At 34.3% G+C, this 16885-nt stretch overlaps 2 protein-coding genes across 3 annotated transcripts; both read right to left on the bottom strand.

The window, feature by feature from the left end:
- On the bottom strand, positions 1–3117 carry LOC129374553 (heat shock 70 kDa protein 12A-like). Its single transcript, XM_055053024.1, has 4 exons — positions 2737–3117; positions 2195–2422; positions 1953–2124; positions 1–1762 (listed from the first exon to the last, which is right to left on the bottom strand). Exons 1-4 carry the CDS (start codon positions 3016–3018, stop codon positions 663–665), a joined length of 1782 nt encoding a protein of 593 aa, XP_054908999.1. The 5' UTR covers positions 3019–3117; the 3' UTR covers positions 1–662.
- A 3884-nt stretch (positions 3118–7001) lies between these two features.
- On the bottom strand, positions 7002–15777 carry LOC129374552 (uncharacterized). Of its 2 annotated transcripts, XM_055053021.1 has the most exons (14): positions 12235–12274; positions 12016–12063; positions 11495–11542; positions 11286–11333; positions 11138–11185; positions 10919–10966; positions 10778–10798; positions 10310–10435; positions 8995–9042; positions 8793–8840; positions 8339–8516; positions 7784–7885; positions 7613–7690; positions 7002–7518 (listed from the first exon to the last, which is right to left on the bottom strand). In XM_055053021.1, exons 1-14 carry the CDS (start codon positions 12270–12272, stop codon positions 7318–7320), a joined length of 1080 nt encoding a protein of 359 aa, XP_054908996.1. In that variant the 5' UTR covers positions 12273–12274; the 3' UTR covers positions 7002–7317. The 2 variants fall into 2 exon arrangements, with proteins under 2 accessions (XP_054908996.1, XP_054908997.1); XM_055053022.1 differs by lacking the exons at positions 11495–11542; positions 12016–12063; positions 12235–12274 and adding exons at positions 13673–13720; positions 15624–15777.
- Between the last annotated feature and the right edge of the window lie 1108 nt (positions 15778–16885).

Raw genomic sequence — 16885 nt, 5'->3', positions numbered from 1 at the left:
TTTCCAAATATTTATGTGACATTTATGTGAGTATTACAGTGTAAGAATAAAGTAAGCAAAAATCACCTTAAATTTTTTTTATTTGTTCTCAATAGTTCATTTTAAAACTTTAAATGATTACATTGACCCAAAATAGTTGAAATACACTTGAAATCCCCACCAAGAGGAAAGAAAGCACCCAATAAAAATTATATCTATCCCATGATTTCTAATGTTGACTAATTTATAGCAGAGTACAGCAGCTATAATATATTTTAAAAAGAGACATTTTTAAAGACTCACAGCTAATCAAAATCATTCATGTATTGAATTCATAAACCATCAATGTAGATCATGCACATTTTGATGTGAAGCTTCAGCCCACTATGCTAGGTGGTCTCATAGTATTGGTGATGAAACTGTTTTTTTTAAAAAGATTACTCATTAATTGTGTGTTTAATTTAGCCAGTAAGTGCATAAAAATGTGACAATCATCACAGCACTGTCTTAGTGATGATAGAGTTGTTGAGCTTTAAGAGTCAATTCTTGCACAAGTTGATTTTTCTTCTTAATTTCTGAAAACCCCAAATTCAACATCCATGTCTTGAAGATGCCTCTGTCACATACTGAATTATTGTGTGGACAAAGAAAGTATCAGAGCATCTATTATGCTTTAGCATGTTTTAATCTCTGCCCTCTAAAGGATCTGATTGCTCTGTTCCAACACTGACAGCATCTTCTTCTGCATCGTCATCAATGACACATTCTCTGTCTGTGGTCATGAAGTCAATTTTCACTGTTTGTTTGTTCCCACTAATCTGGTTTGTCCCAGTAGCTGTTATCTCTGTGGAGCCAAAGTCAATTTCCAGATTGACTTTACCACCTCCAGTCATGTCTACAATGAATGAACCAACCTCTTCCACTCCCCAGTCATCTACATACACTGGATCTTTTATTAATGAGCGGAAGAATTTCAGTTTCATCTCTACCTGGTCCTCTCTTGCTGGAGAACAAAGGAACTCTCTAGTTTCCTCCCAACCAAGATCTTCACCTTCTTCCACCAGTTTCCTGAAAATATCTCGACTCAGTTCCATACCTTTGGCTGTAAATTTCTTTCCTTCCTTATGTTTGCTCTCATCAAACTTTTCACAAACAGCAAATCCATAAGTATAGGAACTTTTCCGAGAAGCTACAATGTCTGGGTTTCTACCAAACTCTACAGCTCCCCTCAGAATCGCCTCCTGAGCTCTGAAAGGACACAGGACTTTACACTGTTGTCCAAACTGGTCAGTAATGTGCTGCTGCAGTATTTCACTCTGAGCGTACCCACCCACTAACAGGATGTACTTGATGTTGAGACCACAGTTAAAGATTTTCTGGAGATTCTCAGTGATGCCCTGCAGACTTTGATCATAGAAAGATCTCATTTTGTCTCTTGAGATTTTGATGAAATCACCATCCCAGGAGACACCAAGTTCTGACTGAACAAAGTTTTCTGTGCCTGATTTTTCTTTAGCTAATGATCCCAGTGCAAATGGGCAGCTAATCTGAACATCTTTATCTACCTGTTTGAGGTAGGTAAACTCATACATAACTTTCTGAACAGCACTGGGAGAGTTTTGTTCAAATTGATCCCAGACTCCTTCAGGAAATATTTCTCTGAGAAACTGCTTAAACTTTCTGTCTACAGTTTGTCCTCCCAGATCATTTCCAGAGACTTTGTGCAGCTCCTTCAGGAATCCTCCATCCAGGACTTCATGAACAGTGATGTCAATAGTTCCTCCTTAAATAAACAGAGAGAATAATAGAACAGAATGGTTCAATAATCCAAATAATCACATTTACAGTATTCAAGTTTCAGCCATTTTAGTTCATAACCGATATCAAAAAAATCCCTCTCATATCTGATATTATTCTTCTGTGTAAAGATGGTAAAAGTGGTTTGTAAAATTAATCAATAACAGACACATTACCTCCACAGTCAATAACGATGTACTGAGTCCCTGCAGACTGATCCAGTGACTTTTCATTGTGCTTCTCAGAGATGAAACCATCTGATGGAAGCTTCTTACACCAGATTGAAGCAGCTTCTGGTTCCAGTGCCATCACCAGTTTTTCCTCGTCTCCTTCTGTTACAATACCTGCCTACAAAAACAAACATTCATCCATCTGAACATTTCAGAACTTCAATGGTTTCTGTAAAACCTGATGTTACCTGCATTGCAGCTTTTCTCATGAACTGTTTAGCTGAAGGATCCCAGATGGCAGGAACCGTCAGGACCCAGGTGAAGTCAGAGGCAATGAACAAATTATCCCCACCTGTGTTTCTGTTGATTGTCCTGAGTGCATCATCTTTAAGAAATCTCAGGGATTCTGAGAAAACTTTCAATGCCTTCATAGACTTTCCATTGGCGTCTTTAATCTCAAGATTATTGCTGAGATGCTGGGGATTAAAGAATCATTTATATTTTAGATACAAAATGTAGTTGTATGAGCAGAGAGTGTACTCTTAATATTCATCCTCCATTATGTCAAGCAACACGTTTAACAAGAAACAGTTATGTAATTTACTAATTTCCTTTAATGTTTTCCAGATCTCCATTCAATCTCCTTTTGATGTTCAAATGTTTTATTACACAATTTCCTAGAAATTGTCTGCTGTGATTTTAAATTAACTCCTAGCTGAAGATCAACCTAATTACCTCCAATTTAATGTATGCAACATCTATAAATACAAAAATTATTGTTCATACTTACTTTGCTGTAGAGGGCCATCTTGAAGTCTTCAAAGAAATAATGCTTCTTCGCTTCTTCTCCGCTCATTTCTTTGTAAGCCATTTTGGCTTCATAGCCAAAACTGAGACATTTTTCATCTTCATTAAACAAAATGCAGGTTGGAGTCTTTGGGGTGTCAAATCCATACTCTCTTCCCCACCTTTGCAGATGTGGATCACTTTTTTCCTGTCCTTTTGTGATATTAAAGGCATACCCACTAAATGCAGTGCCAAAGTCGATTGCTATGACAAACGAGTCACCCATTGCAGAAAGAAACGACAACCAGTCAAGATAAGGGGAAAATGTCACTGTACCAGTAAGCAGCAGTCAGACTGCATTTATTTATCTCTCTGTAAACCACACCTCCTGCTTGTACGCTACGTCACTTCCATTTAAACACAGATGATAATTTTTATTATTTCATTCTCAGAACAATAAATAAATAAAGACAGAATGACGAGCACAATTAAATGGTTTCAAGGTATATATCATTTGTAGACATGTTAAATAAATAGAATGAAAAGAACTTACATGTTTACAGAAATAACTATGATGTTGAAATCCTGTAGGCTCCTTGATTTGCTCCACATTTCTAGAGTGTTGAAGTGTTCAAACTCAGAACCCCATTGCACAAAGAAGTGGTGTGTTGTAATTTTAAGTCTTATGATGGAATTATGTTACATGCGGTATTTTACATTCAACAATAAAGTGTAACTTCTTTAGACTTTTCTGTATACTGTTAAAAATAAAAACAAAAAAGAATAATATCTTATTAGTTTTATAATTAAAGAAATATTGTTCCCTGAAATGAGGAGAATTCACAGAGCAATTAACTGACTCTCTGGTTTCTCAGTTAAAATGTTTTGAACTGATAATTAAAGAAACTCAAACAGAAAAACTGGTTTTTAAGAGGTGGGTCTCGCAAGAATTTTGATAGCTTTCAATTTCTCTTTCATTCATCTTTCCTGTTTATCAGCTCTTTATGAATTCAGAGGAAAACTGAATCATTGGTTTGTTTCCAGTTTGTTCAGGTGTTTTCTCATGTGTCTTTAGTTGTTAATTTCCTTATTTTCTCATCCAAATACCAAGAACCTTATTCCCAAACGGCCTTTAAGTGTGTGTGTACAAAATTCCTTGTAAATATAGGGTAATAAAATGTTTGCTAAAAGTTTTTGTTTTTATTTTTATGATTTCAAACCCTTTTGATGCTTTGCTGACGTTTTTGTTCAGATGCTAGAATGGTCTAAATGATTAAATGCTTTTTTTAAGAATTGCACAATCAGAAGTACAATGTGATTATCATATTACACCAGCAATTTATATTACCATTAAACAATAATGTTTCCCATTTTTAAGCACAGAGCAGCAGAATGTTTCCACATCAAATACTTATTTGAACACAAACCTTGTGCAAACTGATCTGAAATGCTATTTTTATTCTGAAGTAATATTTTAACAGCCCATGCTTTGAACTGATCATGAACTGAGCAGAACCATTGCTGAAATAGCTTGAACACCACTGGCCAATAGATATGCTTAACACACTATCCAGTGAATTTAACACGGAAGTACAACTTCAAATTGTTACATTTTTAAATTATTAGGAAATCATAGTCAGCTGCTGGTGGTGTGACAAGAAGGCTCAACCTGCCGTTTTATTCATTTAAATCTAATAAACACTCATTTGTAAGCTTTGACTTTTAACTTTAAAACTGGCTTAACAATCACTGCTTCCCCATTGTTTCGTGACAATCTGTTCAAAGGAAAACTCTCCTCAAAGTGAAATTTAATCAGTCAGTTGCATATCAGCAATTTCCAGTAGGTCAGAACCAGTTCTGTGGCAAGCACTAACTGACAGGAAGATGAGCTTGCTTGCTTGCTGTTATTTTATTTTATTAGCTGGTGCAACAGAGAGCAAAATGTATGTATATGTATATATGAATTTTACCCAAAATAATAATAATTGTATCTGTTTCTAATTGGATTTTTGATTGATGCAAAGGTTTAGAGCCACCTAGTGGTGTGATGGACTGCATGCCACCACCTGCACTCCCAGAATTCTGCGGAATGCTGGTGGAGGTCGGTGAAAGAGAGGCAGCTCTTCATTACTTTTTTTACTTGGGGTCATATTTTTCAAGTTCAACTGTTAACAAAATACTATAAGAACATTTAACATCTACAAATGTAATTTGTAAAGTTTTGTCGTGGTTGGAGTGGAAAAATATGACCCTATGAGTGGGAGCTGCTCCAGTTGGTGTTCCTGGCTGATGACGCTAACTGTGTTTTTATTTTTCAGCCGAGGGAAGAGTTGTCATTCTGTGTCGTGCTAGATGACAAGCAAACAAAGGGGGGATGTTACACTTGTTATTTTATTTATTTTTTATTTTTTTTATTTTTTTTTTTTACAAATGTCAGTTTTAGTTCCAAAATGTCTGGATCAATATCATTCCTCACCTAGTCTCAGTGGGGCTAAAGACCACAGAGCATCTTAGAGACACGGATGTATTTGTGGACCCAGATGCACATTTTGAAAAACTGATTTAGAGGGTTAAATTATTCAAAGCCAAGTGTAAAGGTATACAAATCAGGCAGCTTCCAGACCAAGATCAGAAAAAATTTATGATATCACCGTTTTATTTTTATGTCACTGCAGTAATGATTGTCTGTAAAGCACTAAATGTATGAATCATGTTGACCACCACTACTGCTCAGTATTTCCAGAACCAGATTGGAACTAGCCAAGGTAACATTTAGTGTCTATGTTCCTCAGCTCTGGGACAAACCCCTGCTGGTTGTTATAAATCAGGACTGATAACATTATTCAGCTTTTGATCAATAATCAGGCAAACAAATTGTTTGAAGTATTGGCTTCTTATAGGTCTTTAATATCTGTATTTAACATTTATCTTCTTTTATGCAACACGTGTTTTTATATGTGTGCTTTTGATTCTTGCCTCGTTACTGGTTTCTGTTTCCCTTTCTGATGTGGCCAACAGTCAGTTATTTGATTAGTCACAAACAGGTTTGAAACAAAGTTTTGATTCAGAAGAAATATTTTACCAGTACTTCCTTTCAAGTGACAATGAAAATATTTGTAATCTTGAATCTTTTTCTTTTGGCTTCAAACTTTTGTGAATGACTTGAAGACAAGTCCTGTGGCTTTTGTTTTAGTCACTAGTCTTAAAAGATTTTATTTTTCATTCATGGGACACTGTTGCAACAATCAATGCAATTAAAGATTAATGCACAGATGAGTTTCTCTAAGTCTTAATAAGAAGAACAAGATATCATGAATATACTTTATCTCTCAACGTTATAAATCTAAATCTCTCAGTGTTGCTACTTTAGAAAAACTGTTTTTAGCTCCTCTGAGCTTTTTGCTCTATAAAGCAGTCTCTAGCTGAGCTGCTGTGAAGGTTAAACAGTCAGATATTATTAGGTTTTATTTAGATTAACATTAATGTTCTTAATGATCATATGAAACATTCATATTTCAGAATTGCTTTGTAGTAGTTGGATTTCTGTTTGCATGTTTGGTTAGTGCCTTTAATTAATGACATAATTTATTTTGTGTCATTATGAGTGACATAGTGACACAGTTAGCTGAATGCATGCATGGCTGAATGCATGGGCTCTCTTCTCAGTCCAAAATCATTTCTGTTAGTTATTAATTTAATCAATCACTAAACTTTGAATTGAAATTTTAATCTTGCTTATCCTACATATTTTCATAATATATTTATTGCATTCCTTGCAAATGTGCAACTTAAGCTGACAGAGACAGTTTAATATTCAGACAGATTTGTAAAAATAAGAAGTGGTAGGACATGATGTAAAAATCTAATTAGCAACTTGCTAATAAATTGACCTTAATTAGTTCTATTTTAATCAAATATCAATATTAAAGTCCAACTCTTTGTAATGAATAACTGAATCAACAGACACGTAAATGTATACTTTGATAATATTCAGCAATTCTACCTCTGTGTAGAGTAAATGTAGAGCTACGGTTCATGTAACCAAACATATTCAGATCCAGTGAGATTCAAAATGTCTTAAGTGTATTAAACCAGCTGCTACAGACTTCTTGGTAAGTGTTTTATATTTTAAAGAAGAATTTCTATAATATTTTGTAGTTATATTGAATATTTTGGAATATTCTTGAAAAATGCATTTATTTCTGTAACTCAATTCACTAAGTGAATGACAGATCATTTACACATGGATTGATATTTTAAAGCTTTTATTTCTGGTAAATGTGATACTTTTCCTCCTACAGCTACTGAAAACACAACAATCCAGATTATTACATTACATCAAACCAATTCAAAGTATTTTCATCCAGAAATTTGGCCTTAAACTGTTGAAACTGTACTCAACAGTATCCAGCCTCCCCGTCTGTCCCTCTGATTAGCTCTAAATAAACTGGTGAAGCATATTGAAAACAAGCTTGGAACGGCTTTATGACTTTTAATACCACTGAAATTAAATCAGAAAAAAAAGAGGAATTACCAGCAAACCCAAACACCACCAACTATGCTGTCCTGCAAAAGTACTTTTCCTCTACATAACAGAAGCAGATGTAACGTTTTGAGGGAAAATGTCCCAAGGATCCATCGAAGGAACAAAGTTCCTCCAGTCCGGCTGAAGAGGAGGATTGTTTAAAGCCATCAAGCAGCTCAGCCAGTAGCATTCAGAGGTCAGAGGTCTCAGATTCACCATCACTTCCTCTGAGTACTGACCTCCAAGTTCAGGGAAACCAGTCTGTAGAGACAATATTCAATGTTACCTATTAATTGTTCAGTTTTATCTCCTGATGAAGCTCTAATCTGTTTGGGTTCCAATGCTCTATCAGTACCTTCAGAAGTTCTTCTTTGTTGGTGTGGAACAGAACCATCTGCAGGTTCTGAACTGTGAGCTGTCTGTACTCTTTAACCTGGAACACAGGAACCACAGTGCTGCTGCAAACGTGTGTTTCCAGAGAGAAGCAGATTATTGCAGGGAAGATTACTGTCCTACTGTCCATTACCTTCTGTGGAGTCAGTCCACTGCTATATTCATTGAGTCCAAATGCCTCTTCAATCTGCTGTTTCTTTTTGTTTGCTTCACCTGCTGCACTCCTAAAGGTTTCCTGCAGTTTAAATTTAAGACATTAAAACTAAATTAAAATGATTGCTTGGGTTTTAGGTTAATGGTCTTATTTTCAGCAAAGCTGTATTCATTGGATGTCAAAACAACCCTAACTTTCGTCTAACACCATAAACAGGGGAGAATGTAATTAATGTACACATGAGGGGAATGTAGGAGCTACTCCTTTCTTTCTTGCATGATTTCAGTTTGGCCTTTTATCACAGATGAACAGATCCCATACAACACATCACTCAGTCAGAGGTGATTTGGCTAATCAGCAACTTTAGTTTCTGGAAAAACGCCTGTATTTGCAAAATCAAAACCAACGTAAGTGTTTATATACATAAATTAATATAGTATTTTCAACAAATACATTTTCTTAATCTTACTGAGTATTTTCAGTTCAAATATGTTACATATTAAACAAAGCAAGTAAACCATTAGTTTACTGTACCTGAATTAAACCTTGAACAACCTTTGATTGGATGTTTCTGGATTTCAGTTGATCTTTGACTTTAGGCCACTGCAGCAGTTTCAGGTTGTCGTACATCTCAGTCAGTCTGGTTTTACTGACTGGGTTGTTCATGCTCTCGGTGTCTCCAGATTTAAATAAATATGACCTGGATGCCAATCTGAATAAAACACTCAGTGATTAGTAAGCAGAATAGTTTATAAACCAGCAAAACATGTTTTAGTTGTCAGAAGGTTCAGTACTTGTCATTAGACATTCTTGCCTGACTTAACAGTCAGGCAAGAATGTCCAACAACATTATTTACTGGTGAAATTTAATCCATAAACAAACTGACGGAATTAGCTGATGTGAGTTAGGGAAGAATATTACAAAATAAATCAATAATCAACATTTGACTGAATGATTAGCTGCAATAATTTTAATATTTTGTTTTACCTGTCTTTAAATGATTTCAATTCTTTATCTTTTCGTTTTAGAGCAGCACTGTTGGAAAATGAATAAAGCAAAGTGATTATTGGAACAGAAATACAATATTTTCTTAAATGCACATTCCTGAGCTATGAAAGTGATTAACAAATGAAAATACTGTTTACACAAGTAATAAAATATATAACATTAACATAAGACAAATACACACCTCACTTCATCCAATTTTTGTTTGTAAAATATCTCAATCTCAGCCACACTGTAATTAGAAACATTAGAAGATTGTGTTTAAACTTTTAAGAAACGTAAGAAAAGCTGAGTAAAAAGTGAATCTGATGTCAAATATCCAATATAAGGAAAGCAAAAATGCCACTACTTTCAACAAAGAAAACTAAAATAAACCAAATTAGTCTTTAAAATGATCTAAAGAGAAAGTCCTGGAGGAATCCAAATGTGACAGGTTAAGAAAAGATGCACAGACATAAAAAAAAGATTTTTCTACCACTTACTGAGAAGTGTGTCAATAATTTTAGACATTATTTTTTAATTAACATTCCTATTAAAACCACTTCTTATCTTTGAAGGTGAAGTTGGTGCAGGCAACTTTAATTTCCATTTAATTTTCTTATACAAACAAATTACTTTGTTGATTAGATTCTAAATGTAAATCTTTTTTGGGGTATAAACAAGGTAATGATTTGCTCCTAAATCTGTCTGCCTGCATTTGAGATCTTCACGTCTGTTTTATGACACAATGTGCATAGAAATCTTTGTACCATGTCAAATTTGCAATCTTTACAGTTACACGATGTAAGTTGTGACTACTCCACTCTTTTCCTAGCTTATTATATTACATTTTGTTATCAGGTAAAGTGGGATTGTTTTGAACTAAGCTGATTTCTAGGAACACTTGGAGCCAATATTTCCAATGTGTTTAAAGCTGGCTGCTCCTCATTATCCTTTGTTTTACAGGAATTGTACATTTGCTCTTCTCCAAATCACACTGTTGTGTCAAGGTTTATTTTGTGTCTAAATGCCTGGAAACATTTAATCCCATCTGTTAAAAGTTTTCACATTTTACTTTGAAAACTGTAAATGCAGCACAACTCTGAAAGGAACATACAAGGTTTGAGTAAAGGAAGAATAAAGGTACCACCAAAACAACAGCAGTGTAAAAATCACTTAATAAAACAAAACAATTGAACAGCTGATGGATTAAAGTGGAACAGACCCTTTCTCCAACCACCAGATTCAAACACCAGTTCTCTATAAAACATATAGTAGCTTTAAAAACCTTAAACACAGACATTGAGAGGAAAACACCAATAATTTGTCCCTAAAAAATATCAACATGAACGTAAATTTGGATACCATCAATAATTCACTGAAAGACCCACTAACTTTACTCAGCAGGTTAAACTGGAATGATATTTTATATTGTACCAAACATAATATCCACATTGTCTCATGGAAGTTTATAAAATAATAGATCTATGTCTCAAAGAAAAACTAACATCATAAGTTACCTTGTATCGTAAGGTTTAAATCTGCTGCTGGGACTGGTCTCAATCCCAGAAGCTTCTTTGTACACTGATTGGACAGTCATTGTTTTGTCCTCAGTACAACTAGAAACAGTGAGTCTGCCGGTCATCCTGAAAAACAAACGAATGAATACAGAAAAGTGTCATGAACAATAATGTTCTACTATTCCTGATAATCTGTAGTCAATGCTCCTCTTCATTTGTGTTTCAGCATTTAAGACCACAGGAGGCTTCATTACCACAATAGAAACCTATGAATAATGAATATAGGGTTAGCTTTGTTTTGCTGACTCTGTGGAGGTTTTCAACTGAAAACATTCTTATTTTTCCTTGGTTTTCTGTTATAATTTTACTGAGCTTTTTATTCTTGTTTTATTGTTGTATAATTTAATGTTGATGTTTATCATACAGCGCTTCTAATTATATGCCTGTGAAAAGAGCTTATATACTTACTTTTGTTCCATCCCAGTCAATCTGTGTGAAATCAGAAGTTCACAGAAACATAAAAGACAAAAAGAAAAAAAACAATCAATGTGAGACAGACAGAAATATAAACGTGGTTGTTCATATTTTGCATCATATTGTGATTGCTACCTCTGTTTGACTGAGTTCAGCTCATTATCCTTTTGTTTCAGAGCAGCTCTGTGAGAAAGTGACCAATGGTTTTAACACAATACGAAAACAAAACATCAATTAATGTGTAATTCATTGGTTTATTTACAATGAGTTACAATGAAGAACTGTTTTGAACTGTTTAGCATTATAAAGCTGTTAGTGAAAAAAAGATTTACAGACATCAGATGAAATACTTACTCCATCTCACCAAGCCTCCCTTTGTACCACGTCTCCATGTTAGTCAAACTGCATGAAAGTAGAAAAATGTGCATTACGTTTCGTGTCATGTGGACTTGCAGAGACAGAGCTGAAAACTGGAAAAGGAAATGCTCAAAATGTATCCTACCTGACTTTGACTGAACTCAGTTCATCTTCCTTTTGTTTCAAAGTGAGTCTGTGGGAAAATATTACATTTGTAATAAAATAAGGAAACAAAATCTGCATTACTTCCAGTAGAAATGGTTTGATTGTGAGTTGTATTTCAGGAGTTTGTGTTGATTCTTTATTTACATGTTAGTCTATGAGCCGGTCTGGATCAGTTATTATAGTACTTACCCTGCCTCTTTCAGTCTTTCCTTGTAAAATAAATCCATCTGGGTGAAACTGTGTTAAAGGTAAATAATGTCATTTCAACTGTAGAATACAACTGCAAAACAACTTTATTAGATTACAAATGTAGAGTTGGTCAGAAAAACATGAGTCGTAATGTACAATGAATACAAAGAACCTAAAGAAAGATAAAACTGATTTATTAAAACATTTGTCGTAAAAAACAAATATTTTGCCAAGCACTGTTAAGTAAAGCTCACTCAACTGTATTTAATACCATTCATATGATATGAGAACAACAAGGTCAAAATCTGACCTTATTGAACATGTCATCTGACATGTTCTTTCATTGAACATATCAGATAAAAGAGAAATGTGCAATAAGTTTTGTGTCATGTGGATTTGTACCTGATAATAACATTTTCCATCACACATTGTCACTTAACAAAACCTAATATAGTGAACAATAATAAGCAAACTGCTTGGAACCAGCAGTTTTATATAAAAGCACGTAGTAAAGGAAATACCTGATTCTAGTTGAGTTAAGTTCATCTTCTTTTTGCTTCAGAGCAGCTCTGAAGGGAAAATGCACAGTGAGAATTATTTTATCTTTGTATCTGAGCACAATATACCACAGATTTATCAGTTGAGTTACAATGAGTTACAATGAAGAACTGTTTTGAACTGTTTGATATTATAAAGCTGTTAGTGAAAAAAGATTTACAGACATCAGATGAAATACTTACTCCATCTCACCAAGCCTCCCTTTGTACCACGTATCCATGTTAGTCAAACTGCATGAAAGTAGAAAAATGTGCATTAAGTTTCGTGTCATGTGGACTTGCAGAGACAGAGCTGAAAATTGGAAAAGGAAATGCTCAAAATGTATCCTACCGGACTTTGATTGAACTCAGTTCATCTTCCTTTTGTTTCAAAGTGAGTCTGTGGGAAAATATTACATTTGTAATAAAATAAGGAAACAAAATCTGCATTACTTCCAGTAGAAATGGTTTGATTGTGAGTTGTATTTCAGGAGTTTGTGTTGATTCTTTATTTACATGTTAGTCTATGAGCCGGTCTGGATCAGTTATTATAGTACTTACCCTGCCTCTTTCAGTCTTTCCTTGTAAAATAAATCCATCTGGGTGAAACTGTGTTAAAGGTAAATAATGTCATTTCAACTGTAGAATACAACTGCAAAACAGCTTTATTAGACTTCAAATGTAGAGTTGGTCAGAAAAACATGAGTCGTAATGTACAATGAATACAAAGAACCTAAAGAAAGATAAAACTGATTTATTAAAACATTTGTCGTAAAAAACAAATATTTTGCCAAGCACTGTTAAGTAAAGCTCACTCAACTGTATTTAATACCATTCATATGATATGAGAACAACAAGGTCAAAATCTGACCTTACTGAACATGTCATCTGACATGTTCTTTCATTGAACATATCGGATAAAAGAGAAATGTGCAATAAGTTTTGTGTCATGTGGATTTGTACCTGATTATTATTTGTAACTTAATAATAAGCAAACTGCTTGGAACCAGCAGTTTTATATAAAAGCACATAGTAAAGGAAATACCTGATTCTAGTTGAGTTAAGTTCATCTTCTTTTTGCTTCAGAGCAGCTCTGAAGGGAAAAATGCACAGTGAGAATTATTTTCTTTGTATCTGAGCAGAATATACCACAGATTTATCAGTTGAGTTACAATGAGTTACAATGAAGAACTGTTTTGAACTGTTTAGCATTATAAAGCTGTTAGTGAAAAAATATTTACAGACATCAGATGAAATACTTACTCCATCTCACCAAGCCTCCCTTTGTACCACGTCTCCATGTTAGTCAAACTGCATGAAAGTAGAAAAATGTGCATTAAGTTTCGTGTCATGTGGACTTGCAGAGACAGAGCTGAAAACTGGAAAAGTTCCTCTTCCTTTTGTTTCTAAATTTATCCTACCGGACTTTGACTGAGTTCAGTTCATCTTCCTTTTGTTTCAAAGTGAGTCTGTGGGAAAATATTCATTAATGTTTTCCATTTGTAATAAAATAAGGAAACAAAATCTGCATTACTTCCAGTAGAAATGGTTTGATTGTGAGTTGTCTTGCAAGAGTTTGTGTTGATTCTTTATTTACATGTTAGTCAATGAGCCGGTCTGGATCAGTTATTATAGTACTTACCCTGCCTCTTCCAGTCTTTCCTTGTAAGATGAATCCATCTGAGGAGAACTGTGTTAAAGGTAAACAATGTCATTTCAACTGTAGAATACAACTGCAAAACAACTTTATTAGACTTCAAATGTAGATATGTATGAAAGTAGAAAAGTGTGCATTGACTTTAGGTCAGGTGGGCTAATAGAGACGGAGCTGAAAGCTGCAAAAGGCAATGCTCTAAATTTATCCTACCTGATTCTGATCGAACTCAGTTCCTCTTCCTTTTGTTTCAAAGTGAGTTTGTGGGAAAGTACTTGTTAATGTTTTCCATTGGTAATGAAATTGGAAAGTAAAATATGGATTAAATATGGATAATTTTACAGTGATCAGGTTGCCGTGGCAATCTCATCATTCCTATATGAGAAGTGAACTTTCCTCTTTTTTCCAACTCAAAGTACCAGAGGTTCCTTTGAGAACCTCCTCTTTGCTAAGATCCCAGCCCTTGCATCTGTTTCCTAAAAGGATTTTTTTTTTCCCCTTTTCCACCAATTTTTGTGCTTTGGACGTTACTTTCACCTGACTGAGTGAGGCGATTCCTTTATTTGGGCTGAATTGGGTGTTCATCTTCCTTTTGTTTCTAACTGAGTCTGTGGGAAAATATTAATTCATGTTTTCCATTTGTAATAAAATAAGAAAACAAAATCTGGATTACTTCCAGCAGAAATGGTGTGATTGCTGTTGCTAATCACTTTTGCTGGTTATACGTTGTGATATTTTTATGTTATTGCTAGTTTAAGTCTGCCACATGTTGCAGATTGTTTGGTTTAGGAAAAATTGAGTTCAACACTGCTACAATTCATTGTCTCCTTTCCTCTTTAATCATTCATTTCCTCCTGCTCCCTGATTCTCCTTTGCACTTTCTGCACCTTTATTTCTTTGTTGTTATATTAATAAATAAATTTCCACTTTGTGGTCATACGAGGCCTAAAACCAGGTTTCCTTTTTCTAGCTTGAGATTTGCTGAAAACATGATTGAGCTGAGTTTTATGACAAATAATTGCTTCAGTGATCGTTCCTTGTTTGCAGAGTCTCTTCTGCCAATGCTTTGAATTCCTTCCTTCCTCAGAGTTTGACTCATGATTCCACAGATCCTGAAATCAGTGCCCTGATTAAACCAAAGAGTTTTGATTTTATTGATAATTTAATTAATAACAAATTATTGATAGCAATTTTTATAAATACCCTAAATGTATTCTGTTATCAACATATTAGAAAATTTGTGGCATAAACTAAGCTGACTAAGTTTACTATTAGATTCCATCAAGATATCCTTTAAGGCACTGACATTAAATAATTGTATTTTATTCATCCTGTTTACAGTTTTCTTCGCTGCATTTAAATGAGATCAAGTAGTAAACTGTAAATATTAAAACACATCTCCCTGTGTTTATGCATTTGTTGCACCAACATCAGAAAACTGCAGCCATAGAGGTCACTGTTGCATCTTTAACCAAATAGTTCTATAGTATTCAGAATGTAAACATTGGCCATTATAACTTACAGGATGTACAATGGAGTTCTATGTAATATATTTGATATATTTGTGTAAAGATTGACCAAAAATATAGATACATAAATACATAAATGATATTAAAAACTATGTAAAAGATTGAGGAAAGTTACCAGTGATTGAACTAAATATAATGAAAGTGCACATGTTCAGACTGAGGTGTTATATCTTATAGCAGAGGGAACAAAAGATCTCTTAAAGGTCTCCGTTCTGCAGCGACAGGAGAGAAACCTGTTGGTGCAACTAGTCCTTTGAGCAGATTGATGTTCTTTAAACAGTTCCTGATTTTACATTCGATGAGAGTCATCCTTTTCTCCAGCATTTCATTAATACATAGTTTTGATTTCCAATTTAACATTTCTTATTTCTAAGTTTGATTTTCATAAACTGAAGTTTGTTTCCTCTTACCTCAATGTGGGCTTCTTAGTTTTACTTGTATTCTTCTTTTTAGGCATATTGACTTTTAATCCTGTTGACAACAGAAAGAGCTGCAAGTCAGGAAACAAAAAACAGACGCTTTCTGACTAGCACTCACTGGCTGTGATTTCTTAGAGCTACTCAGACCAACTAGACCTGTTTCAACAACAAGTGACTCACGTCACAATCTCCAGTGAGTTTTTAACCACAATATCCTGATGGGATGATGGTGCTATACATTTTCTGCTCAGCAGTGGGAGACATGAGACACAGACCCAGGAAACTGAATCAATTAAGGTGTCATGTGAACGGATGATCAAGTCTGGTTGGACAACTCAGTTCAGGGTGAAACTCGTTAACATTAAAACAGAAACAATTAGAATAGAAAAGAAATAATATTGTCCCACCTTGAAGGAGTTCAGGTATAACAGCAGTTATCAACGCATTCCTCAACCCGCCCAGAAAATGCACCTCTGTCAATCTTTGAACTTCATGTTGTGAATCACCCAAAAAGTTTATTTCAGCTCCGCTTGCTGTCTGGGTTTCTATTTTGGTATGACACCCAAAGATCACTGGCCCCCATTTAGCCCTCTTAAAATGTTTTTAGCTTATATTCAAGTTTTTATGGCAATCAGAGTTTATGCTAGGGAGGAAGTTTGGCTTTGGCTAATTCAAGCTATTTCGCCACTAGCAAAAGAATATTGTAACTAAAACAATGTCCTAAACTAATTAATTTGGTGAAGAATCTTTCAAAGAAACTTTGTGCACATCACTTCTATCAACAGGCCTTAAAGGTTTCAAGTTACAAGCTAAAACATTTTTTTTAATAAGACATCACTCATGGGAGAATGTCATTGAATTGTTGCATGTGAGTAGAGATGTGAGTATTTAAAGCTACAGTATGCATAAAAAATATATTTTTACATGTTTAGTAAAACCATCACCATGTCACGAGACAACCTGTGAAAATTCATACCATATTGTCATGACATAGTGATAGTGTGAACAAATAAGTAAAAGAAATACTTTTTGTAAAAATTACATATGCTTTAAACAAATTACTTTATAGAACTTATAATAGGTCTTGGGTTATAGGTTGCAATAATCCATTTTAGCAAAGAATAATAATATAGTAGTAGGAAAAAAATACAAAAAATAACAGTTTTTGCTACAATTTGGTAGAGAGCAGATTGTAGCTCTTTTGTAAAAATTAAAAACAGTGATATTAAAGATTTAAAACACAGATATTGTTG

Source organism: Poeciliopsis prolifica, unplaced genomic scaffold (genome assembly GCF_027474105.1).
Source record: "Poeciliopsis prolifica strain line A6 unplaced genomic scaffold, Auburn_PproV2 SCAFFOLD036, whole genome shotgun sequence".
NCBI classification, from domain to species: domain Eukaryota; kingdom Metazoa; phylum Chordata; class Actinopteri; order Cyprinodontiformes; family Poeciliidae; genus Poeciliopsis; species Poeciliopsis prolifica.
The sequence above is the reverse complement of the archived record's forward strand: the minus strand, read 5'-3'. Positions and strand labels throughout refer to the sequence as shown.

Bases quoted from the DNA above. Each gene is read 5' to 3' on its own strand.
- LOC129374553 (XM_055053024.1), bottom strand. From the start codon at position 3,018: ATGGGTGACTCGTTTGTCATAGCAATCGACTTTGGCACTGCATTTAGT. The intron at 2,423-2,736 runs GTAAGTATGAAC...TTTAATCCCCAG, and splicing joins AGATGGCCCTCTACAGCAAA to CATCTCAGCAATAATCTTGA. The intron at 2,125-2,194 runs GTAACATCAGGT...TTGTTTTTGTAG, and splicing joins TGAGAAAAGCTGCAATGCAG to GCAGGTATTGTAACAGAAGG.
- LOC129374552 (XM_055053021.1), bottom strand. From the start codon at position 12,272: ATGGATACGTGGTACAAAGGGAGGCTTGGTGAGATGGA. The intron at 12,064-12,234 runs GTAAGTATTTCA...TTTTCCCTTCAG, and splicing joins GGGAGGCTTGGTGAGATGGA to AGCTGCTCTGAAGCAAAAAG. The intron at 11,543-12,015 runs GTATTTCCTTTA...CCTTTAACACAG, and splicing joins CTTAACTCAACTAGAATCAG to TTTCACCCAGATGGATTTAT.